General features: G+C 38.7%; 2 protein-coding genes across 7 annotated transcripts; one reads left to right on the forward strand and one right to left on the reverse strand.

Annotated features, from left to right (window-relative positions):
• Positions 1-92: 92 nt before the first annotated feature.
• On the reverse strand, positions 93-8413 carry LOC117297950 (phospholipid phosphatase-related protein type 1-like). Of its 2 annotated transcripts, XM_033781143.1 has the most exons (9): positions 8327-8413; positions 8095-8200; positions 4454-4759; positions 3453-3576; positions 2624-2810; positions 2361-2418; positions 1890-2066; positions 1200-1397; positions 93-898 (listed from the first exon to the last, which is right to left on the reverse strand). In XM_033781143.1, exons 3-9 carry the CDS (start codon positions 4748-4750, stop codon positions 812-814), a joined length of 1128 nt encoding a protein of 375 aa, XP_033637034.1. In that variant the 5' UTR covers positions 4751-4759; positions 8095-8200; positions 8327-8413; the 3' UTR covers positions 93-811. The 2 variants fall into 2 exon arrangements, with proteins under 2 accessions (XP_033637034.1, XP_033637033.1); XM_033781142.1 differs by lacking the exons at positions 8095-8200; positions 8327-8413 and adding an exon at positions 6720-7061.
• On the forward strand, positions 4711-25585 carry LOC117297951 (phospholipid phosphatase-related protein type 5-like). 5 transcript variants are annotated; one of them, XM_033781148.1, is made up of 10 exons: positions 11577-11738; positions 14049-14376; positions 15921-16050; positions 17510-17687; positions 19099-19156; positions 19937-20113; positions 20486-20620; positions 21098-21110; positions 22480-22647; positions 24643-25585. In XM_033781148.1, exons 2-9 carry the CDS (start codon positions 14128-14130, stop codon positions 22644-22646), a joined length of 1107 nt encoding a protein of 368 aa, XP_033637039.1. In that variant the 5' UTR covers positions 11577-11738; positions 14049-14127; the 3' UTR covers position 22647; positions 24643-25585. The 5 variants fall into 5 exon arrangements, with proteins under 5 accessions (XP_033637036.1, XP_033637037.1, XP_033637039.1 ...); XM_033781145.1 differs by lacking the exons at positions 11577-11738; positions 21098-21110; positions 24643-25585 and adding an exon at positions 4711-4781 and having other exon boundaries at positions 22480-22625; XM_033781146.1 differs by lacking the exons at positions 11577-11738; positions 21098-21110; positions 24643-25585 and adding an exon at positions 11066-11215 and having other exon boundaries at positions 22480-22625.
• The last annotated feature ends 880 nt before the right edge of the window (positions 25586-26465 follow it).

Raw genomic sequence — 26465 nt, forward strand, 5'->3', positions numbered from 1 at the left:
CAACAACAAATACGTCTTGAATGATGTTCAAGTTTATACTAGATTCTTATAACATTAGGAACTTGTAACTCGAGATAGGTAGTGAAATTGTCTGAGCGAAATTTGACAGGCATTACTGACCATTTCGGGACAAAGTCCTTTTTCTTTGTGACAAAAATCATCCCACAGTTTCTCAGAAAGTTTGGCTAAAATTGTCTACCTCAGTCTGGAAACATTTGATTTTTTTCATGACTAATATTGAATCCAGTTTTTCACAGCCGAGATTTGTTATTCTATGCACAAGTTAGAATACTGGTCTTTTACAATTTTACCAAAGGTGTCAAGTGCATTTTAATCGGTTAACAGTGCCATCTTATAGACAGGGTGTACTAACCACGGAGGGAGCCCTCGATGATTTGACGTATTAAAACTAATAAAAATGGAAAAATACTTTTAAAATGCATTACAAGTAGTTAAGAAAATTCAGTGTTATTGTAAAGTTGACTGTCTTTGGACCACGTTAGTCCAAACTTAGACAGTCCCGGCCTGTATTTTCTCTTATGTTCAACAACACGAATAATATAATGGTCATTATTATGCAAAGAAGGGATTGGACCATTTCTTCCATCCAGCCTCCTCGGGGTGGTTTCATCTATGGCCCTTTCGAAACCACGGCTTCGACTCCGGGCAGCCTCCATCCTCTCGTCTGAAGCCCTGAGCGCGCACGCAAAGCATAAGCAAATTGTCCAAACAACCGCAGGCCAAGCTAGCCTGAGCCGAATCTGGGGAGGAAAAGCCGTGGTTTCGTAAAGGGTCTATGTCTGTAAACGTTTCATATAACTCCAGATGTAGGTGCTTCATGGTGTACAATGGCTACGTCATCCAAGAACGCTGAGTTGTTTAAGGCTGGTATTCCATTCTGAAAGAAAATTGTACCGTCAGGATTTAGAGTTAGTATTAGTCTAGAGGTGAAGAATGTCAAACAACTCGTCCATCGTTGACTTGTCTTGGCCATCCGTACACCGAGCTGTCTCACCGCTCAGTTGTCCGGGAATCGTCGACCGAACGGTCAAGTTGTCCGACGGACGAGTTGTGTAAACTCTGGATTTTATAACCACAACTATTGATGATTCTAAGCCGAAACTATTTTCGGATTTCAATGCGTAGAGATTCCAAAAGCTTAATGCAAAGATCAAGCAACCAAACAACATTGAACAAACCTGTGACATGCGCGACGTTGACACCGATTCAATGTTCTTGAAATGGCGAACACGTGGTAGCACAAAGGTAGATGGGTAGTTCCTCATGAACTGCTCTTCTTCAGCTGACAGCATGGAGTCTTGGAAGGAAGAGACCAGTTGCATGTTGGAGTGAGTCTTGGGCAAGTTCTCTCGGAATGTGTTTAGAATTGCAAGTGACTGTTGGCGAAATTGTAAACAAACAAAAATGGTTAATGGTCCCTATCGTTGCCCCAGAGAATTCAGAGTTGCTGACTCGAGTCATGTGACTTGACATCGAGTCGGGATCGATCGATCTTTTTAACTTGTGACTTAACTTGACTTGTACGTTTTAGCATCGACTTGTGATTTGATTTGGTTGACAAAAATGACTTGCTGCCACTCGTACTCGCGAGTCGAGTGACCCCTTCCAGTCGCTGGGATCGCGGTTCAACTTGCTGAGATCCTGACCTTGTTAATGTTACCCCCTCCCCTCTCCCAGGGTATGGGGTTTGTTCCAGTTTCGGAATAAAATACAATACAATACAATACAATACAATATCTCCGGAGCCGACACCTTTTTTGCATGTGTGCGTGTTTGGGCAAGCTTAAATACCGCTATCATCATACTAGATCTCCAAGCCAGATGGCACTTTCCATCTCCTCCTTAAAAAATAAGAAAAGTTCATTTACCAGGTATAATGCGAAAGATGTACCAAGTGCGAAACCCGCAAAGATGTCTGTCCAATGGTGCCGATATGAGGCGGCCCGTGAAAAGCCCCAAAGCACGGCACCACTCAGCAGCGCCAAGCACAACAGAGGGACGGGAAGCCGTGCATTTCGGAACTGCACCTGCGTCGAGAGGTAAATCTGCAAAACAGACACAGAGAAGTGTTTCATGTATTGAGGTTAATGTTATTATTATGACATAATTTATATTATTTCTGGTAATGAAACCAAGGGTGCCTCATAAGTAACTTCATCAAGCCCAGAAAACCCGAAAACAAGGGACAAGGGTGCTTGCTATGTGAACCAAAACACTGAGAGTCGTGCACAGCGCGTAAGTACGCGCGTGCACTTTTCCATTGTGTAGATAGTTCCACCCCTCCCACTTTATCAGTAAATAAGACGTTGAGGTTTTCTCTGTGCTTTCTGCAAACTCACCGTGGCAAAGACAGATGAATATGCACCGAGAGACGCGTGGATGGACGGTAGAGATCGCCTGTGTGGAGACGGTGACAAAATAAGAAGATCACTTGATAACAATGGGTTATTTGGAACGCTTTGTTGCAGCAGACTTAGCCTACCATATACATTTTTATTGTTTAAGTTTAATGTAAATCTGTGAACAGTGTGTTTTGTTCCTGCACTGAAAAAGTACCCAAACCATTCGACCCGAAATCCAAAAGAAAATTAATTTGTTCTACCTGGCTTGTTTGATGAACTCACTGTCACCCATCAGACAGGTATACTCCGTGACAAACCTGGTACCAGCTTGCCGGCTGCATGCATCGGGATTGCATGCAGCAAAGAAATATGGCGTCATCTGTCCCGTCAGACTCTGGATGACGTCAGTGACTACCCACGTGGCGAACGCGCCAAATGAAAATACGCCTGAAAAGAAAAGTGGAATTAAAATTCGTCTGCTCAGAACTATAGATGGATTGTAAAAAAACGTCATTGGCCGCCACCTTGATGAATGTGTACGCGTAAAGACCTATCATTAGGGAGGCATATCTGCATACGCGAGCAAATACGTGAACGTGAACGTCAGAACATTGTGTTGTTATAGTCTCACGTTTCTAGCATACGTGAAGTTGTCATTTTTCACATACAATTTTTGACGTTCGCGTTCACGTGTTTGTTCGCGTACCCGTGCAGCTAATCCTGGTATTGGCTGAGGAGACGAGGAGACGCGCGTGCACATTGTTTTACATCAAAGATGGCGGTCAATGACGCGTATTGCAATTCATCTGTCTTGGGTGCGTTCGATTAGCATCCCTGGGTCTACCCCGCGGTGCTCACTCGGGTGAGCCCCTGACAAGAGCTAAACGAACGGTCACCCACCGTTCTCGTTCTCCGAGCGGACCCGGGTGAGCCCCCCGGAATAACGTCAACGCTATTCGAACGCACCGAGGGCAGACCGGCGTCGACCCAGGGAAGCTAAACGAACACACCTAATGTCATTAGTGTAAGTCGTAAAGTGTCCAGTGCCTTTCAGCATGAAATAATGGGCACGTTCTTTAATTAACTTACCGATGAAGCGAAGTGCTCGTCTCAAGGGTGTATGTAGACTCAGACTACAGCTACGGACAAGCTTGTGAGATTCTCTGATGTCGTCACACCTACACAAGGCCAGCATGCTCTCTCCTAACAGGATCTAGGATTAGAGTATAACAAACTATACATCAATGCAAAAACAAATTGCTGATGATGGCTTCACGTAAGGCATTACAGTCTTTCTCAAAGGCCAAATGACAAGCTACATTAAAGGCACCGGACAACTTTGGTAGTTGTCAAAGACCAGTATGTTCACGTGGTGTATCCCAACAAATGCATCAAATAACAAACCTTTCAAAATTTGGGCTCAATTGGTTATTGTATTTGCAAGAGAATAATGAGAGAAGAAACACTCTTGTTGCATTACTTTGTGTGCTTTCAGATGCATGATAAAAAGGCTTCAGCCGAAGTATTTTAGTGTTTGAGTGAGAAACTACCCCTTTCTAAAAATACTTCACTTGAGAGGGAGCTGTTTCTCACAATGTTTTATACTATCAACAGCTCAGGCCATTAATAATTCATTAACCGAAGCTGCTTCTTAACTGCTGCTGGCTTTTACGAAATGACTTCCCTAATTTCGGCAAATGATCTTGGTGGTCTAGTTGGCAAGACACTGCTCTATAGAATTCTACCGAGTCTGTCAGCGACACTGACAAGGACTTACATGAGATTACACTTTCCCCCAGAGAAATTAGTCACAGTTGAGAAAACATGAAAAGATGCTCTTGGTATAATAAATGCCTCCCACGCCTCGTGCACCCAAATACATTTTTCTGTGCCGGAGTATGTAAAATTGCAAAGGTCGCTGGTTCGAATCCCACCTGAGCATGTGATTTGTTTTCACAGAATTCGGGAAAGCTGAGTCGGTGAAAGGGTAAAACCAAAATTAATGTTCATTACGTCTGTTGACTAAATGCTAATGCGACGGAGCATTCATTTTTTCTATGATAAAAGTGGCGGGGGATATTAATATTTACCAAAATGACAGGGCCGGTGAAGCAGATGACATAAAGCCCCCTCTCTGGAACTAGTCTGTCATCAATGTATGGTTTCATGAACTGTGGATCGTTGCACCAGAATCCCCTGACTGCCGGCTCTGCAATGATATATTCCGTGTACTCCAGGAAAAACCACAAGACAGCCATACCGGCTAGGAGAACGTAATCCACCCCCAGGAAGCAGGGCACAAGCCATGAGTTCTTGGAGACAAGTCGACCTCTCTTGTCTTGGAAGGGTTCAGTCGTACTGCACCAACGATGGTCATCATCCGCCATCTTTGTTGCCTTGCATGGAGATCGGAATATGGTAATTATTTAGTGGTTAGAGGTGCAATATGAACTTCTAATAAAGAAAGAAAGAAACAAACAAACAAACAAAGAAACAAACCCAACAAACAGCCAATTACTAAATCACAAATACTAGACTACCGAGGTTGCCCGGCAGCTAGAGGCAGTTCGAATCCTATGGTAGTTGGTAAGACACTGCTCTAGAATTGCAAGGGTCGTGGGTTCGAATCCCACCCGAGTAACATGCCTGTGATATTTTTTTCACAGGACTCGGGAAAGTACTGAGTATTCAGAGCTAACACACATCGGTGTATGGGTAAAAAAAAAAAAAAAAAAAATTCTTTATCCCCGATGCAAATTTAACATCTATTATATATCGTTGCGGTACCCGCTGCCAAAACATAGGATTCGAACTGCCTCTAGCTGCCGGGCAACCTCGGTAGTCTAATTGGTAAGACACTGCTCTAGAATTGCAAGGGTCGTGGGTTCGAATCCCACACGAGTAACATGCCTGTGATATTTTTTTCACAGGACTCGGGAAAGTACTGAGTATACAGTGCTAACACACATCGGTGTATGTGTAAAAACCAAAATTAAAAGTGTATACATGTATAGCAAAATTGCTTGCATTTAGTTATATGAAATTTTGCCAAGGAGAAAGGCCACATTGCGAAACAAGAGCTTACATATAGAGCAATTCCCTTTCCCTTGTAAAAATTTACTCAATCAAAATATGAATGCTATTATCAGCCATCTTCGCCACAAGATACCCTGAGACTAACATGTACTTTAAGAAACTCCCTTCATAAACTGAAGTCACTATATAACGAGATACTAATACGATAGGGAACATCCCATGGGTATTTCACGGTCGCATCTTGTACGGGCATAATGATGCATTGATCTCATCAGCTATGGGTAGTGAACAACAGAAGTTGAAAGGCACTGGACACCTTTGGTCATTGTCAAAGACAGTATTCTCACTTGGTGTATCCCATCATTATGCATAGGCCTAAAATAACAAATCTATGAACATTTGGACTCAATTGGTCATCGAAGTTGCAAGAGAACAATTCAAGAAAAAAACACCCTCGCTGCACAACTTTGTGTGCTTTCAGATGCATAATAATCAAAGGCTTCAGGCCTGATTTGTTTTTTTTAATATTTGAGTGAGAAATTACCACTCTCTCAAAAACCACGTTACTTTAGAGGGAGCCATTTCTGACAATGCTTATATAATACTAGCAAAAGTTCGCCATTGCTCATAACCAAGTAGGTTTTAATGCTAACAATTATTTGGAATGAATTATCAATAGTGTCCAGTGCCTTTAACAGCCGTGGCCTTGGGAAAATAATTGTAGGATACAATCCCCATGTGATTTTTGCAGATGACATTTTCATTCTACGAAATGATATAGCTATAATGAAGACCCTTTGTAACCATTAGAGGTTTGATGTTGAATCTGACAAAATAGTCGCAAACAGTGAGTGCTCATGTTTTGTGAAATAACAGACCATTAATAACAAATTTGGGGCTAAAACCATTATTGTGCGAGCCAAGAAAAAAATAGTGAAAAACCATGTACAAATTGTACTTAGATTTGGCGTTGAACTACTGAAATCAGCAGTTACGTTTTTTTATAACCTACAGTTTTCTAGAATAATATGGCTTCATTTTGAGTAAAATTGTTTTAGTTCGAACCCAAACAAAATTACTAAGATTTCAGTCTAAAATGAAACAGTTATGTTTGTTATCCTTAGCAATCATTTATAATACTTCAATGTAAAATTTCACAATGATTACGTCTGTCGGTTGCATTTCTTTTTAGAACCGAAATTTCTAAATCCAACTCCATTGTCGCCCATCATAGACACAAACCCATTGATTCATAAGAACACAATATGTATTGAATATTAATAAATAAATAAATAAATATATAAATAATAGACTACTTACCAAGTTTAAATCACACCGAATGTATTTTCTGTTTTTGGTTTAAAGCCACATGAGAGTTGTATTCTTGTATCAGCAGAAACGCATGGATCTCTTTTCCATCAACCACTCAGCCTTAATGTTCCATCCCACAACGTTTAGTAATGACTGCGTAATACAGGCGCAATAATTGCAGATAGACAATAGCACTATCAATTGTAATAGAAAGATAAATGTGTAGCCATCACTGCTCACGCTGACAGATTTATTCTTTCATGATAATTAATGAACAGGTGTGCGAATGCAATAATTATGCGGGCGGCACAAATAAAAAGAATAACCTTCGATGTGATGGTTTGTGTAGAATGACGCTCGCAAAATTTTAATTTATTCCGTTGTCCTGGTGATATTATGTACTGGTGCATCTTTGAAATATTCGTTTTTTTTTTATGGTGGGTTGTATTTGCAGTTGTCTTTTCGCCCCTGGAAAGGGGTAGGACCAAAGGAAATTACAACAAATAATTTTTTAAAATTACAATCTACCTTTCTAGTTTTGGAAATGTTACTGGAACATACCCTATACTGTGATTTTAAGCTAAATTGTTCATCTATGGTGACAGTGGAAGAAACATTCTGAAAACATTATATTAAAAAATAGAAATAGTATCGCGTGATCAAATTAAAAAATCCTCCTTTAAAAGAAACCTCGCCAGTGTGGGATAAAGTGATTGTTATCTTATCCTATCTTGCTTTTTTGTTCTATAAATTATATATTTTTTATTAATAGCATTGCGGTTTAATTGTTTATTGGTATTATGTGTATTTGATTGTTTTTATTCATTTCTTATTTTAACGCCGTGGCATACTACATTTTAGTGTTTTTCCATCGGTCAGCTGGTACAAAGATGCAATAAAAGTTAAACAGTACAAATTTATATAAAAACTGCTAAGAATGTAAACTTATAAAAATGTATATTCATAAAAAAAAAAAAAAAAAACAACATCTAAGAAATTGTCCTAGATTTTCATTGTACCAAAAGGGTTCATCGTCAATGGTGGGCAAAATATCCATTTTTACTTGAGAATTATGGGTGGATTTAAAAATCTTTTATTTTAACATTATTTTTACAGTTTCGCTGATCCTATTGATGGAGAGCGTGTCACGTGGGGTATTTAAATGGTTGATAAAGACACAGCTGAAGCTGTTTAAGATTGCTACACACTTCATGTCAACTTTAATTTTTGAATAGCTAGCAAGAAAATGTGGGTTTGAGTCCTACCCCCTTTTCAGTCATGTGTAAAAAATGTTTCTTTCACACCTTTGTAAGGTACCAAGCACATGCACACTGGGTGTGCAAAAGCAGTCACGAATATACTATAATATCTTTTAATTTGTTACCTGTACTTGTTTTTTCTGCCTGTGCTGCGTTCACTCATGAAGTCCCTGTGGGCAGAAGCTGTCATGCATAATATCTTCCTGGTTGGGGTTTTCCAGAAGTCTGATCCTGTGGTAAAATAACAATAATGATAGCAAAATACATACAATGTTGTAGATTAGAATATGTACACATGCACATTTACTGAAACCTTTCTTTAAAAGGCTTATGAAATAAGATATTCTATGTACTTACAAGAATCTGTGTTCATTCTTACACAAGAACCTTTTTATGCCCACATTTGGGTTTGTTGACACCTTTTTTCAGAATTGTGTGTCTTCATGCAACATGTTTTTAAAGGCTTGAAAAATGCAAAACAAAACCATTTTCACAAACGCCAAGCAGCTTAAAGGGTGGCTGCAGTGTTTTTTTTTATTCATTTAAACGATTAAACATGACTTTTTAAGCCTGAAATATTTGTTTAATATTTTTTATTATGCGCAAAAATAAATTGTTAAAATGGTTTTCAAGAGATTAGGGGAACCCACCCCGCCCCTAAAAGGGAGCCTTCATTTGCATAAACGTGACGTCATGTCGGTAACCCAAGCCGTCGGGGCCCCCTGGCTGTGTGCATATAGAGACGTGTGCACTGTGTGGCCTGGTACCTAGGCGCGTGTAGTTAGGAACCAGACTCCTTTTGCCGACGATATGTTTGAATTCCCGACGTGACGTCGATGGTAGGGGGGCGGTAACAATCCACAAAAGGGGGCGGGCATGACTTATACCCTAATTACGCAAGTCAGATATGTCGGGAATAAACAAAACACATTTTATTGATGTTCAATACATATATCAGAAATAAATGACAGCAAAATTAACTGTTTTATTTGAATTCACTGCAGCATCCCTTTAAAAGCAAATAACCAACCAAAATTAAACCATACTTACATGTGCCTATTTCAAATGGCATGTAACCAGAACAACACATTTTTGCAGGGCCTTGTTGGACAGCCCTTACCCAGAATGTAGTTTTTAGACCAAGTCAATCCTTATAAAAAAAGGGGGTGTTGCCAAAAATGGCATAGCTACAAGTTAACTTAAAGCAACCTTGCTGTATGATAGTGGTGTGTCTATTCACTTTCACATATTATATGCAAAGTGACAGCACCACTCCAAGTGTCGTGTCTTTGTCTAACAATGTAACATAGATTTAGTATTTAAGTTTGGGTCAAAACTTTGTAGTTTTTTTCTTATTGACAAAGGGCCTAATTCGAATGTTTACCTTGCAAAAGTTTTAGACTGTGCCCTTCTATATGATGGGGGAGTGTTGGCCGATGACGGTGGGCCACTAGCACCAACAGGGGCCCCTCTTGAAGTCGAACCAAGTTGACTCGCTGGAGCTGATGGAATTTGGTCAGGTTGGACCGCTGAAGAGGTGTCGCCATTGACCTCATAGTGGGCCTTGTCCAAAAGCAAATGGGCGGAGTACCTCCCACTATCCTCCTCTGCAAAAATCGCCGTGTTTGTGTCATCGGACAAAAACATGGATCCTTGTGTGACCTGATAATTTAAAAATAGGTACAAAATTATAGTCTTTGCACTTTCATTTCATTTGTAATGAAGTTTAACAAAGGTATTAACTGTAAGTGTATTTGGATTAAAAGTCACCCTTTTTTCAACTGGAGCTTGTCCAAAACACTTCTCAATCTAATGGGGCAAAGAAACGGGTGCCTACCCAGATTCGGGGAGGGGCCTTAAAAGTTTCTTTTGTTTTGGTTATTGTTTTATTTATTTATTCAATTGCTTACTTATTTGTGGAAAAGGTGACTAAATAAAGATACAGACCTAACTAACCCAGAAAGTTCCACACTATAGATAACTGAATAAAAATCTAAAACCTAAATTAGTGAACTCTGCTTTGGAAAAATTTGGGAAAACAGTTGCCTAGGAATGGGACAGCTTTTAATTATATATACAGTGGGTGTAGCAAAGTAATTTAGATTAAAAAATTACTTGTTTAATTTTATGGAGAACTTACTTTACCAAAATAATGAAATAGAGCAGGGCTAAGGTTTTACGCTTTTTAAAATACAAAGGTCAGCATAGGGATGTAAAAATTACAAGAAATATTATTTATAGGATGGAACAAAAAGGCCTTAATAGGGATCATTAAATTTTCACAGGCAAACAAAAAAGGCAACCAACTCCATTATTGCTCCATGATTAAAAAGGAGACACATAGATCATGTCGATAGCACAAAATACACGTTTCTAACGACATCTCATTATGCTCAAGGAATGTAAGAATGTAATGTTAATTAGTATTTTCTTCTTTTTTCCTGGAGATTGCCAGCAACTGGTTCCTTCGTGTCGTGCGCCAGCAACTAAACTGGTCACCTCGTGTGACATGGCCTTTTTAAACATTACAATAATAATGAAGCGTTCAAACTTTTGTAAACACTATTGCTAACAAAAGGCTGGATACGCACCTGAAAAATACGGCTGATTTTCGAAATAGTCATGTCCTCCTGTCTTACGGACAGTCGCTTACTTCCTCTGAAGAGTATTTACGTCTCCATCTCAAAAAACATGTCAAAACGTAGTCCTACACAAAAGTAAAACGAGTAGATACACAGCAGTTGGCAAACTTTTTAACGCACATACGTACAAGTTTACACGAGTTTTGTACACTCCTTTCCCGTCATGCATCGGGTGAAAACTTTTTATCCGGAAACAGCCGAAGTTTGTTCGTGAGCTCGGCTGCACTCAGTTATTGCAGTTATAAAACACGAGCACGAGCAACTCAAATCATGGAGCAATAAACTAGTTTATTGCTCCATGCTCAAATCCATTACCAACTTTTTTTTGCAAAAAAAAAAAAAGGAAAAAGGAAAAACGAAACCTTTTACCAGTTTTTGTTTGAAGTAAATTCACCCAGAGTGCATTTCAAAGCATTAACACGTCCGGTCAATCGCAGATAAGGGTCACGGGTCATGTACGTTCTTGACACTGACCGTGCACTGACGTGTGACAGCATGGAAACACAGTCAGTGTCGGATTTGAGAGTGAACTGAAATTTTCCCAGGCTTGTAATTTTGTGCAAAGGGTGTCCAGTGTCTACTTCGGCAACTTCACAGACAAATGGTGAGTTTCCCCCTCGCCCACCCCAAGCAGCCTCAAGCGAGGTGCACCGACCAAATCATAAGGAGGAAGAAATTTCCTCAATGGCCAAGAAATATACGGTCACAAGAAATAAGACACCAACTACCCCCTGACCGTTACACGACATTATTTAATCAACATGTTCCCCTTTTGTCATTATGTAACTCCCCCTCCCGTAGCCTGAAGCTGACCAACTCATCGCCGAAGTCCTATTGGGAATGATCATTATTATGTAAATAACTTTCCTTTGTTGGCAGTTATCCAACCGTTAAGATTAACATAACAATAGACGATCATTGTATATTTGGCCGCACAGGTGGTGTTCATGTCATGGCATTTCCATGGGTGTGGTGGTTTAAACCTAAACCTGATAATGCTTATAGATTCAGGACTTAGTATATCCTGGTCAGTGATTTCGGTGACTCTATTCTGCTAACCAACAACATCCCACAATTGCTCATAAGAAGTTGACCAGAAGTTCATGCCATCTTCGGGCATCAAACTGGTAAGTATCTTCATCTTCATGCTTGAACTTAATCTCAGGACTGGGCTAGAAAATCAGGGGACAAATATCTGCTTGCTGGACTGGGTATTGATCCATTCTTTGTTGTTTACGGCTCTTTTGTTTTCCACGGTTGTATTAATCCTAGGTTACAATTCTAATGGATTGTTATTTTTCAGTGATTCGGATTGTTATTTTTCTCACATGAAAGCAGATGGGATGCGGAATCTGTGTTTGTCCTATCATAGAGGTCTCTGTCCTTACTCTATGGTCCTATAGACCTGTGCTGTGTAAAAAACTGGCTCGGTCACTTACAAGTTTGGTGGTCAGGATGTGCAGGCTATAGTAGTGGTGTCTTGCCTCGCTCGCCTTCCACCTCCGACCCATATGTTCGAATCCCACTGGGGGCACTATGTGGATTGGGTTTTCAGTCCCTACTTGACTGTGTGGAATATTATTCTTTGGAATTTCCTGCCACATCTAAAACTGAAACATCTACATTGTCTTCTCCACTGGTATATTTGCTGATGAACAGCCTTTGACAATAATTATCATACATATAGAGATAGAACTTGTATCTTTGCCAAAAGTTCTCATCTCTCTTGAAAAATTGTCCAGTATATGCAACAAACAGTTTTGCTTATTTTCCCTCTGGACTTTATTGCACAATGGATTACTAGGCCTGCTTGCTTCACTTTTGAAAGGGGAAGGACACCAAGCACCCCATGAGGAAATTGTAATTTTTTACTGGAGCATTTCAAGGGTACCAAGTTGCCTCCTTGCCTCAAATTGGTCATAACAATTTTTCCTATCAGTTATTTCTTGGATATAATAATATGTAGTTTTTTTTACGAATATTTTTCTGTGTGGCGCCACCACTTTTTCACTCATTTTTACAAAAAGGGATATCTCATTGAGGTAAATTAGATACTATATTATTTCATATCAAATGAAAAAGTGGTGGCGCCATACGGAAGTAAGATTTCCATACAAAAATGTGTTAAAAAATATAGTTTTAGGATCCTTTAAAGGTGGCCTACATACCACAAGGCATCAACTTGGGTCCATTGTGTTTTCTTGCCAAGTTGAATGGCACTGGACACTATTGGTAACTACTCAAAATAATTGATAGCATAAAAACATAATTGGTACAAGCAAGTGAAAGCAAACACATTGTGAGCAATGGCTCCCTCTGAAGTAATTCCTCACTGAAATATTAAAATGCTTCAGCCTTTCCGAAAGCACACAAATTCATGCAACAAGGGTGTTTTTTCTTTCATTATTCTCTTGCATTGATCTTCAATGACCAATTGAGTCAAACGATTCTCACAAATTTGTTATTTTATGCATGTTTGGATACACCAAGCTAGAATACTGGTCTTTAACAATTACCAAAGGTGTCCAGTGCCTTTAAATTCCAGGAGGTCATTTTTATCACAACAGATAATTGTTATGTTAAACAATGACCTTCTAGGCTATTGTTATCTCTTTATGTAAGGCTACAATAAAGTGGCGTAGTTGTTTCAATATTTAGCAACGCTTCCGTGTTTTGCAGGTTTTGCCTCACATAATAGTGTTTCATCAGTCTTATAAATGGTTTGGGTTAAAAAAGAGATAATAACTAGACCAAGATTTGTACCATTGACCTCCCAACATGCTGGTACTCTACCAACCTAGCTATTTGTACCATTGACCTCCCAACATGCTGGTACTCTACCAGCTGCGCTATGTGTACCATTGACCTCCCAACATGCTGGTACTCTACCAACTGCGCTATTTGTACCATTGACCTCCCAACATGCTGGTACTCTACCAACTGCGCTATTTCAAGCCCCAGACCTGATACTTCTGGAGGCAACTGCTGGTCATTGCCTTGGTGCCCTTGCCTTGGTGCCCTTGCCTTGGTGCCCTTGCCTTGGTGCCCTTGCCTTGGTGCCCTTGCCTTGGTGCCCTTGCCTTGGTGCCCTTGCCTTGGTGCCCTTGTAATGCTCTAGTAGAAGTTTAACATTCCATTATAGGGTGCCCTTTACCAAGGAGAAAATGTCTTGCCCTTTCAAAAACGGAGCATACAGACCTGGAGCCCTATGTTGGCAGTCCCCCTATTTCGTCAGTTCTTTGTTTGGGGGTGCAAAATAAATAAGTGTTATAAATGGTCCTTAAGCTAACTTTTAAGGATAAACTATAAATAAGAGCCGATTTGGTTGAAACGTTTCAAACAGTATATTATGCTCATCTTCAGTAGAAAAGGTCTATCTTGTGTAATGTGATTGTCTATAATATATTCTTTGTTAAATATTTTGATTTTCATTACAGATAAAGGAGGCAATTTGGTAGTGGAATCTTGAAACGAATTAGTCTTCTGGCCACCAAGTATACCCCCCCAACATCCACTATGAAGACACGTTACCTAACGGTGGTCAACAACGCCCTGATACCATGCTTCTTCTTCGTCGACTGTCTTCTACTAGCAGGCATTGTTGCCCTATGGTACTTCATGGTATTCTGGAATGGGGATGTATTCTTCACCAACAGTCGCTACATTCTCTGCTCTGATGTACCTTTCTACAGTTTTCCAATCCTCGAGTCCAGAGTACCAGATATAGTTGTTTATGTACTGTGTTTTGTAATGCCTCCAGTTGTGGTAAGTACATACAGTATAGGCCTACCTAGTTATTAAGAGAGTTTGCCGGTAACACCACATGAATGTTTCTTTTGAGTAGCGTTAGTTCTGAAAAGAACCTGTGGTAAACGACTCAACGTTTCGCTCAGTATGCTCTGATCGTCTTCATGCTCTGATCATCTTAAGCAGCATCCAGCAACAGAGTCCAGCATTCTCCTGAAGACGATCAGAGCATACTGATCGAAATGTTGAGTTGTTAACGATCGGTTCTTTTCAGAACCAACATCACTCAAAAGAGATATTCACATGGTGCTACTGCAAATCTCTCTTAGAAATACTTCCAAAGTTTCAAATCCTACTTATCTAAGTTACTATTATAATAGATGTTAAGTTTGCATCGGGGATAAAGAATATTAATTTTGGTTAAAAAAAAAAAAAAAAAAAAAAAAAGTTAATATTCTTTATCCCCAATGCAAATTTAACATCTATTATATCGTTGCGGTATCCGCTGCCAAAACATAGGATTCGAACTGCCTCTAGCTACCGGGCAACCTCGGTAGTCTAGTTGGTAAGACACTGCTCTAGAATTGCAAGGGTCGTGGGTTCGGATCTCACCCAAGTAACATGCCTGTGATATTTTTTTCACAGGACTCGGGAAAGTACCGAGTATACAGTGCTAACACACATCGGTGTATGGGAAAAAAAAAATAAAAAATTAATAAGTTACTATTACCAAAATTTAATCAGTATGCTCATCTTCGTCGTATAATTTTATCTCCTTTGATTTTATTGTGTTTTTCTCTTACTATCTCAAATGTTTATTGATACCGAATTGTATATTTCTTTTATGATGACATTTTGTTTGAAATGTTTTTATCTTGCGAACCTTTGTAACATTTTGATGTGCTATTTTTCTGTATTTAAATGTGACTATGAGTTTGATTTGTATTTGCTCCTTTGATTTTGACAAAGGAATTGGAACTTAATTTTGTTTTATTACAAAGTGGTATTGTTATTAATCGGAAAACATAAGACCGCCCGACTTGTTTGGGCTGCTGGAGTTTTCTGGCCCAATGCTTATATCACTGGCCTATAGGCCAAGTGCAAACTGTTCCAAAGAAAGTGTTCAATTTGAAATGTGCTTTTTTGTTAATCCTTGAAATTTGCCTGGAACTGTTTGCCTTTAAATTGCATGACTTGGCTAATATTTTTTAATTGAAAAGGTTAATTCTAAATGTATAATTATCCTTTTTATCAATATCAACCCTTGTATATTGCATATATGTTGTTTAAACTTGTTTATCGGTGTGTTTCATATCGCCCCAGGTCCTCAATGGACTTGTGCGTTGTATGTTCTGTATGTATTTTAACTCTATTTTAACTCCCTAACACAAGTTAATTTGACTAACCTAATTTCTTGTATCACTTTGTTGACGTTTGTATTTATATTGATTTAAGAATTTGGAAATAAATGTTGTTGAATTTAACTGTATTATTTGTGCATTGTTGATTCAACAGAATAAACAAATCAAGTAAGAATTTTCTTTATTTTAAATTTTGTCCAGATTTTATTTGGTGAGGCTGCACTGGCCGTGTTCCAGCTACAGGGACATGAAAATCCAGTTTTTGAGAAGACGGTTGAAACATTTGATATTCGGTTCCATCCCATTGTCAGAAGAACTCTAAGATATATTGGTAAGTATATTCAGGCCTGTATGCTTTGTTTCTGAAAGGGCAAGGGCACCAAGGCATTTCTCCTTGGTAAAGGGCACATTATAATAATAATAATAATAATAATATTTAAAAATTATATTGCGCCCCTTACATACAAAATGATCAGAGGCGCAAATTGTAAATTGTTAAAGAGGAAATTGTAAATTTCTACTGGAGCATTTCAAGGGCACCAAGGCAATAACCAGGGGGGGGGGATGAAGGCAATCGCCTTTGTTGCCTCCATGAAGTATCAGGCCTATATATTTAAAGACACTGGACACTATTGGTAATGGTCAAAGACCAGTCTTCTCACTTGCTGTATCTCAACAAATGCATAAAATACCAAACCTGTGAAAATTTGAGCTCAACTGGTCATCGAAGTTGCGAGATAATAATGAAAGAAAAAACACCCTTGTCACACGATTTGTGTGCTTTCTGATGCTTGATTTCGAGACCTCAAATTCTAAATCTGAGGTCTCGAAATCAAATTCGTGGAAAATCACTTCAGAGGGAGCCGTTTCTCACAATGTTTTATACCATCAACTTCTCCCCATTACTTGTCACCAAGAAAGGTTTTATGCTAATAATTATTTTGAGTAATTACCAATAGTGTCCACTGCTTTAAGAGGAAAGCAATTGCCTTTTGTAAAAGTGTACTCTTACTCCAAGCCTTTATACTTTTCACAAACCACCTGCACAAATTTTAATTTAAAAATGTAATTTGTATCGCTCTAAAAAACTCCTGGGTCAGGTCTGATCCTTAACCTGGGGGCTGGTCTATTTCTGGGTTGGGTTGACCCAGAAACTGGTTGAAATAAATGGTTAGCTCAAACTCTGCATCAGTTTGACCCATACCCTTAATCACACTGACCCAAAAATGGTGTAGGCCCCCTTATGACTCCAAACTGGGCCCAATTTCATAGTGTTGCTTAAGCAGAAAAATATTGCTTGACAATTTTCTGCTAAGCTGAAATGAGCAGGATACCAGTCACAAGTTGAACATGTGATATAGTAGTTTGGCTGATAATCTTGTTCTGGTCAGCGTAGTTTTTTATTTATACTTATAGCTACCTTGTGTGCTTAAAGGAACATGAACCCTTGGGTCGGATGAGTTGGTCTTTGAAAAGCGTTTGAAACCATTTGTTATGAAATGCAAATGGTTAGACCGTGTTTCTTCACGACGTAAAAGGAAAACCGTGCAATTTCGAGGGATGTTTGTGTGGATCATTATATTCTACATTTAAAATTTCTTTCTAACCATATGCATTTCATAACAAAAGACCAACTCGTCCGACCCAAGGCAACAGTTCCTTTAAGCAGCTCTATAAAATTGGGCACTCGTTAGTTTTCAAAGTACCTGAATTACAATTTTATAATAACAAAAAAGAAGGCAATCAAAAAGTGAAAAATTACCTCATCATTTGTAATTTGTTTTGAACAGGACTTTTTGCCCTTGGTGGTTTTCTGACGTGGATTCTTGCCCGGACTACACAACTTATCCTGGGTTACCCAACTCCGTATTTCTTCAGTATGTGTGTACTGCCCTCAACGTCATGCACTGGTATAAGTCTAGTTACGCAACTACCAGAGTGTCCCGCAGACACCGACAAATTGGCCAGGTTGGTTATCATTTTGGGGAAAGTAATCAAGAAGTTTTTTTAGTCCCCCACCCCAACTTTCATTGTTCATAACCCTTGCTTTTTCGATGTGCTTTACTTACTTTTTCTCCACTCGATTGTTCCCGTTAAACCAGTACACATTTGAATAGATGGAAATTTGCATCAGGAAAAAGATTATTCATTTTGGTTTTACAATGTTCTAAGTTCCTTTTTTTAAAGCTGCTTTTTTTGTAATTTGCTTATTTGTTATTTGAATCTCTCTCTTATTGTTTATTTTCTTTTAGGCGCTTCTCAAATGTCTTCTTCTTCTTCTTCTTCTTCTTATTATTTGTATGTGTGTTAGCAATGTATACTCAGTACTTTGCAATGTATACTCAGTACTTTCTTTAGCTCTGTGCAAAAAATCACAGGCATATTACTGGGATCCCAGGTCGAAATTCCAGTTGAACCTAGTTAAACTGGGTTTAACTGGAACTAGTTGAAACCAGTTGATAAACTAGTTAAACACATTTAGAACCAGTTGGTTTAATATGGAAAATGGACAGAGACCAACTGGTTTATAATTTCAACCTAGTTGAACACAGTTAAACCTAGTCCAAACCAGTTGGTTAATATGGAAAATGGACGAGTTTGATCACTATCCAGTTGAACCAGTTGACCCCAGTTAACAAGGTTCAACTGGAATTTTGACCTGGGATGGGATTCGAACCCATGACCTTTTACAAACCTCGGGAAAGTACCGAGTATATAGTGCTGACACACATCGGTGTATTGACCCATTTCACCTGACGTCATTATCAGAATAATCTTGGATGCGCCATTTTTGTGGTCAATGTCATTATTCATTGAAGTGCGCATTTTTAGGTGACGCGGCGTTTACACGTAAACTGATGACCACCAACATGGTGAGCGTGGCATCAGTCGCCGCGTGTGACGCGTGTGCAAGGGGTCACTAGGGGTAAAACCAAAATGAATACCAGTATACCTGTTTATGTTTGTTGTGTTGTCATTTAGGCAATAGACTTCGAGCAAGACTCTCTGCTGTAGGGTTAAAATGTCAGGCCATAAACTATTTTTATCCTTAATTAAAATCCAAAATATTTTGAATTTGTTTTATCTTGTTGTTTTCTTCAATAATGTAGTAATTTGTTTTGCATTAACTGAATTTTATTTTTAACCGGTAATTAACATAGGTTTAATATTTAAATACAGTAAGCTAAAACTAGTTAAAAACTGTAGAAATGTTGATGTACTAATAATAAGTAGAATTACTTATTTTGTGTAGGCCTATCTTGTCCTTATTGATAGTTTCTTTAGGTAAATATAAAGCCCCCTTTCGTTGTTGTAATCCTCACTCAATTGAAAATATCTAGAAACACCAACTCTAAGCGATTTATATTTGTTTATACAGGCAATCGTTCCCATCATTGTTTGCTGCTTTGAGTTCTTACTCAGCTGTCTACACAGGAGTAAGTTGTTTATTTTATTTCTATCTTTACTTGGTTTTGTTTAAGCAGGGTAGCCCTATCAGATTCCAATGAGCTGCTCTAGCTCCCCGTGGCCCAGGGGTCGTTTTCACAAAGATAGCCCTTGCTGAGACCTAACTGAGGACTTATAGTCCTAAATTAGGACTTAGTCCCAGGAGTTGGTAAAAACTTCAGGCTAGTCCTAAGTAACAAGGAGTAAATCATCCAAACTCAAGATATAAGGCTAGTCAAAAATAGCCCTTAGGACTTAGTTCTAACTAAGGACTAGTCCTTGGAGTTCAGGCTAGTCCTAAATAAGGATGAGTAAATTATCCAAACTCAAGATAAAGTGAACACCTTTGGTGATTGTCAAAGACCAATATTCTCACTTGGTGTATCCAAAAACATTGCATAAAATACTGAATCTGTGTAAAGTTGGACTCAACTGGTCATCGAAGTTGCAAGAGAATAATGAAGGAAAAAACACCCTTGTTTTACAACTTTGTAAAACAAGTGTTTATGCGAACAATTATTTTGAATAACTGCCAACAGTGTCCAGCCATTCAACTTGAAAACACAATGTGTGCTTTTAGATGCCTAAAAAGGGCCTCAGACCTTTTTATATATTTGGGTGAGAAGTTACCTCTTTCTCAAAAACTGTATACTTCTCAAAAACTGTATACTATCACTGGCTCTCCATTGCTTGTTACCAAGTAAGTTTTTATGCTGACAATTAGTGTTGAGTGCCTTTTATAACCCCAAATCTCTGTCTTATTCTTCTAGATCTACATCACCAGTGTGTTCGTCATCAAATCATCTAAGACCCTCAAGCCACTGATCTTCCTGGTGTGCGTTTCGTTATCCTACTTGATGGGTCTGGAACGTCTTGCGTTTCATAAGAACAGTTGGTCGGACGTCATTGCTGGATGGTTGCTGGGTGGACTTATAGCTGCCTACTTGGTAAGAATTGGAGGGTAGTAAATACTTAACATAGCAAAATTGGAGTAGAATTTAGAATTGATATAGCGTTGAGATGAAATAGAATTTGAGTTGAATTTATGAGTGATTGGGAGTAGAATTTGAATTGAATTCATATGTGATTTGGAGGCGAGTTATTTGGAATTGAATAGCGTTGAGATGAAGTAGAATTTGAATAGAGATCATAAGTAATTTGGAGGAGATTTACTTGAGTTCGGTGCTCTTATCGGCTCGACCATAAAACCCCATAAAGAAGGATATTTAGTTTGGTGTTGGTGATTTTTGGTGTAGTTCGAGATGAAAATGCAGCGGGTGCTGACAACAAGTAACAGTGTTTTGTTTTTCTTCACTCAGTGTTTTGGTGTCTTGAATTCCTTCCACGGGCACGTCTTTAATCTCCTTCCACGTTTTACTGATCCACCTCGTCAGAAACAGTCACAAAGCTCAAAGAGTCGTGACAGACCGATGTACATCGATAGAAATATGGAGGTAGGTGCAGCCAAAAAGTTTTTAGACTTCTCCTGAACTAAAAAACTTGATGACAAATCGTTAGTCAGTGTCGATTTGTCTGCAAGCACTATTACGCGCCATCCACTCCAAAACACACATCCTGCCATTTATGCAACTAGTCAGAGTGCGATTAAACATTCATGCAACAGTCGTAGGTAGCGCGTGTAAAAAATGTGTATGTGAATTTGAATTTGAATTTAGAGACTACTTTTTAACGAATTCTGACACATATAACCTAGATTCTCACAACTTTCATCTGATTTCCGCTTGTTTTCCATAAGAAGTGAAGATGCCATCATTTCTACCACTATACCTCATACAAATTTTGATCATTAGTGTAAAAACTCACTCCTGTTTCCTTATCACTTTCTAGATAATTTGTAAACCTTTTCTTCATTTCTACATTTCTTGTTTTAATATATTTGTTTCATGATCATCTCTTCTCATTTTTCTCAGAACACTTATTCAGGTAACATTTTAACATCCTCACTTCCTTTTCCATCGGCATTTTTCCTTCTTTTAATCCTTCTGCTTTTAAGCCTCTCTTATCTATTTTTATTTTATTTTTGCAAATAGAATTACAAGTAAGTGGATTAGGATTAACCTTATGCATTCAGAGTGTTGGCCAGGCTCCAGAAAATATAAAGCATCCAAAGTGGCTTATTTGATTTTTGTTGAAGGGTGTCAACATTCAAGAGGGATGTCCAAAAGAAACCCAGACACCCCTCTTGCCCTCTGGTGCTTCCAAGTTGGGGAGGGGCTCTATACCAACATTGCTTTGGGAATGGGAGACTTTTGGGACGCTTGGTGGCAGCAGACTTACCAGGTAAAATCCATTGTTTTCGGTAATGTGCGCATGCTCAGAACTACGTAAACAATGGATATTTACCTGGTAAGTCTGCTGCCACCTAGCATTCCAAAGTCTCCCATTGGAGCTGTGGAATTTATCTTAAGAGGGAATTTTAAAGAAGGGCTCCAGTGTTAACAGCAGGTTTGAGACACCCCTCTTACCCAGTGGTGCAACCAAGTGGGGGAGGGGGGGGGGTTGCTTTATAACAACATTGCTTTGAAAATTGGAGCTGTAGACTTGATCTTAAGAGGGAATTTTAAAGAAGGGCTCCAGTGTTAACGGCAGGTTTGAGACACCCCTCTTACCCAGTATGTCTCCTGCAGCCAGTGTCCCAAAAGTCTCCCATTCCTAATTGGTATCAAGGTTCAAGGAGGTGCTGCATGGGGCCATTTGGGTTTTCTTCTTGCTCATTTTTCCTCAAGAATCTGGGAGGCTTTGCATGATAGTATAAACTTTTCAAAAATGGGTGTTTGGGGATTGCTCTTTTAAAATTATTGCCCCTGGGTTTCTTTCCTGGCCAACAGAATATTTACCTAAAATACAAGTATTTAAATTCTAGAATATTCCTGTTGAGCAATCAACATCCCGTCTCTGTATTTAATTCTTATAATTAGCCGTTTCTATTTTTTAATCCATAATTAATCCCTTCCTTCACCCGTCCGACTAACGCATTAATAAGTCGTCCTGTTGGTGCCAAAACATCATATCTCGGTGCGTACTTGTTTTGTGTGCATGATTCAACCTTTTAAATGAGATGCAACATTTTGACAAAATTAACTTGCGCGTAACAGAAGTGCCATTTTAAAAAATACAACATTTTGAAAAAACAAACTTGTGCTTACATGTAACGCTTTAAGAGATACAACATTTTGACAAATTCAGTTCGCTTAAAGAAGTGCTATTTTAGGAGATACAACAGTTTTTGCACCAACACAAGGATAATTGTTCTTTCCTTTTTCTTTTTCTCATACTAAAACACACTCTGAAGCCGTCCAGATTCCTTCTGCACAGCGAAGCCAATCACGGGGATTCTATACGTACGACGGCATACGCGGTCGGATAGCACGCAAAGTAGGCGGTGCCGAACGCGCCGTTATCCGACCCGTACCGAGCTCACAGAGTGAAGATCCTCCAATGGGAACGAACTACTTTTGATGTAAATTGGCACTTCATTGGCTATGTTTTGATTAAATCAGGGCCCAATTGCATGGCTCTGCTTACGATCACCATTCTCCGCGTTATGGGCAAGCGCTGAATATCTGCTCTTGCTGTTTAAGCGTAGAATGCCTAGTAACGTGGAGTACGCAAGCGCACAAGCCGAAACTCCCTGCTAACCCGTGAAACACGCTTGACGGAAGCACAGAATTCCCTGCTTCTGCAAGCGCTGATTCTTTGCTTACATTAAGCAGAGCCATGAAATTAGGCCCTGCAAAGGAATTTCCTTTAGAACACACAAACACTATTATAGCACATTACTTCAGGAAATCCTGTAGATGAACAAAAAGTTAGTTTCTTTCTTTTTACTCTCATTACTTGCAATATGAGAGAGAAAACATGACAAAACGTATCACATTAAAGAGAGTATGAGGTGCTTATGGATTATTCTTCCTGCTTGGACATAATTTTGCCCCAGAGTTTCGGCAATATCTCAACAAAGATGAACACCTTTTGGAATGAAAGTTTCTCAGGCTAATTTAATACATTTATAAAATGGATTGAAAAAATTTAACAATTCCAAAAAACAACGGTTTACAATGCCTTTAAATACATTACTTGTGTTGATTGACACCTGTTTCTATGAATCTGGCAAAATATAATGGTCCTTGAACTCATTGTTGATATTGCAATAATCTCATCTGAATACAGCCAAAACACCTGCTCGCAATCCTCACACCTTGCCAATGAGGCAATTAAATTGATTGCTTCAGAGTGTGCAATACTACTCTCAGGCCTTTTTTGAAACCACGGCTTTGGGGCCGCGAACTGTTTTTGCATTTTGAGCGTGCTTTGCATATACGTGCTCAGGGCTTCAGACGGCCTGAAGCCGAATCCAAAGCCGAAGCCGTGGTTTCGAAAAGGGCCTTTAAAGACAGGACACTGTTGGTATATCAAAGACCAGTTTTTTTTCTCACTTGGTGTATCTCAACATATGCATAAAATAACAAACTTGTTTGTGCTCAATTGAGCTCAATTGGTTTACAAAGTTGCAAGAGAATAATGGAAAAAAAAACGCCCTTGTTGTGCACCTTTCAGATGCCTGATTTTGAGACCTCAAACTCAAATTCTGAGGTCTCAAAATCAAATTCAAACATTTTAGTGAGAAATTACTTCTTTCTCAAAAACTATGTTACTTCATAGGGGGCTGTTTCTCACAGTGTTTTATACTATCAACAGCTCTCCATTGCTCATTACCAAGTAGGGTTGTATTGTATGCTTATAATTATTTGGAGTAATTACCTATAGTGTCCAGTGCCTTTAAAGTCACAATCACCAACTCTGAACAAATTATCCGGCTAGGAAACGGTGGACTGTGGCTAGTCTAGTCTAGTTAAATTCATAGACAACATTAGTTTTTCTGCCACTTAGATAGCATTTGTCGCTGGTTTGATAAGCAGGACATATTATGTGTTTGAACTCTCTACCACTTACTCTTTAAATCTTTGTACCACACAAATCAAATCTCTTCTCAAAACTTGTCTTATGTCACTGGTTTTCAATGACTAATTTGGTTGTTTCTGTTTTCTTTCGTTTTGTTATTCGGTTTTACTGCGCCTTGAACACCCAGCAGGGTGGATATGTGCACATAACAAGTCTTTATCATAATAATTTTTATTATTGCTTTCTCAAAAGAATTGAGGTTATCTTATAGTTTCTTTCTCAGAAGAAGGCATTGTATCGATATGATCAAATATTTTATCAATTTTAGTAATAACAAAAATAAATCATACTTATATAACGCTTCACCCAAAGTCTCTACTCTTTTGGTAGAGTGTTGGTAGGCATTACTTTGCTGTTAACCTATCTTTCTGAAAGTTTGTATATGAAAGTTTGGTAGATATGTATATATATAAGACTTTGATATTATTATTATTGTTGGCAACACAACAGTATTGAAAAGATACTTATTTCTGCAATTCTTTGTTTTTTTCAGAGTCGACGTTGATAGGGGAGAGCGGAGCGCTGGTTTGAGGTCTAAAGCGGAAATTAAAAATGATCTATCTTGTGACGACATTGGATAAAGCAAGCAAAGTTATCACTGTGGAAAACTGTTTAAAGGAAACAAGAATGCAGAGATACCTTTATCGTGGAACAATACATCCCAATGTGGCCAGTGGGAATAAATGGTTAGCTGGTGACATTTGACCTTTTTATGTTTAAATCTCAGACCTGTGACTAAGTAACCCCACCATATTTGTTGGAAGTGATTGTATGTACATAGTTAGGAAAGGCTTGGCAATCCACACACAAATTAATGGATTTATTTTTATTTATACTGTAAATTTTGGTACCTGGGCCCAATTTCATTTACCGCAGAATTCTGTGTCAACGATCACCATTCTTTGCTTACATGGCAAGCTAAAGTTCTGCGCTAGCTGTGTAAGTGAATTAAGAATGCCAAGTAACATGGAGAGTGCACGCGCACAAGGAAAAAATTCCCTGCTTACCCATGAAATATGCTTGACCTAAGCGCCTACCTCCTTGCTTCCGTAAGTGTCGATACGTTGTTTTTGGTTAGCAGAGCCATGAAATCGGGCTCAGATGGGGCAAATATTCTAGAAGCATATAAAGATGATTTTTTTTCCCCTTCTTTTTTAGATTTGTAAAACTTTTTTATAACTTAAAAACTAATTAAAGCAATGCATTGTATTGAAAACCTTTTTTAAAACTCAAATTTATTGTAAAGTGTTTTGTTTTTAATTATATCTAAGTAGTTTGACTATATTAACAAAAAGCACCATGGCTCTCAAAAGCTTTGAAGTTTCCAACTTCCAAAAGTTGAAAAGATTTTTGGTTAGCCTTGGGCTAGCCTGAACATCTGACGTCACACTTCGAGGCTCGTGAATAATGCCAGAGACCTGCCTCGAAACCGGCATGTACTTTCACCTTTGACCTTCATTCATTTCACATAGAGATATGCAGTCAAATTCTATTGCGGACGTGACAGCAGTGTACTGTTTGGGCATGGAAACCTCATGTCACTTCACGTATCCAATGATATCATTGTATCCAATGGAATCACTGGATCTGAGGAGCAGGGACCTGTCTTTATCCTTGCGGGTAAAGACAGGAGCCCCAGTCTAATCTTAGGCTCAATTTCAGACAGCTGCTTAATAGGTAGTTTTATGCTTACTGTAAGCACGGGAAAAGCAAACTAATGTTCTGCCGCTTACTATAAGTAAATGAACAACACAACACTGCCAGAGCTGCCAATTATGTTCATCTCATTCTCAGGGAGATTTTGTACAACAATCAGGAATATATTTTGAATTACACTCGACATAAAAGAGTGTTTTTTCCTTCAATTCGAGGAGATTTTCATATTAAATCACGACTAAGAAAGATTGGGACTATTTTCAGGGAACTTTCTGCAGAACCAAGAAGAGTTGGCAGCTCTACAATGCATGGCGAACATGAGAAATGGCCGCCTAATTTTTCTGTGAAATACTCTTGAGCTTAAACAAAGTTTTCTGCTGAAGTAAACGGAAGAATGTGTTTACTGGTGAGCAGCTGTATGGGAATGGACCCTGGTATGCATTCAGGTATTATTCACAGAGAAGATGCAATTTATTTAAACTATAGGTTTACCTGTTACCATGTCATATGTGTGTTTCAAACAGTTTGTGTAAAATTAAAGACTAACAGATTTTATTCCAACACTTGTACGTTTACTTTGAAGTGTGCTTATTGAAAGTTCCTGTTTGTGGTGGCACCATGTGTATCTACTTTGCTTTGTTGATTTGTTCTTTGAGACTT

This window comes from Asterias rubens, chromosome 12 (genome assembly GCF_902459465.1).
Source record: "Asterias rubens chromosome 12, eAstRub1.3, whole genome shotgun sequence".
NCBI classification, from domain to species: Eukaryota; Metazoa; Echinodermata; class Asteroidea; order Forcipulatida; family Asteriidae; genus Asterias; species Asterias rubens.

Excerpts from the sequence above, each read along its gene's own strand:
- LOC117297950 (XM_033781143.1), bottom strand. The coding sequence starts at position 4,750 with ATGGCGGATGATGACCATCGTTGGTGCAGTACGACTGAACCCTTCCAA. Across the intron at positions 2,811-3,452 it reads ACGAGCACTTCGCTTCATCG|GCGTATTTTCATTTGGCGCG; the intron begins GTAAGTTAATTA and ends TTTTCTTTTCAG. Across the intron at positions 2,067-2,360 it reads ATTCATCTGTCTTTGCCACG|ATTTACCTCTCGACGCAGGT; the intron begins GTGAGTTTGCAG and ends TCTGTTTTGCAG.
- LOC117297951 (XM_033781148.1), top strand. The coding sequence starts at position 14,128 with ATGAAGACACGTTACCTAACGGTGGTCAACAACGCCCTGATACCATGC. Across the intron at positions 14,377-15,920 it reads TTGTAATGCCTCCAGTTGTG|ATTTTATTTGGTGAGGCTGC; the intron begins GTAAGTACATAC and ends AATTTTGTCCAG. Across the intron at positions 16,051-17,509 it reads AAGAACTCTAAGATATATTG|GACTTTTTGCCCTTGGTGGT; the intron begins GTAAGTATATTC and ends TGTTTTGAACAG.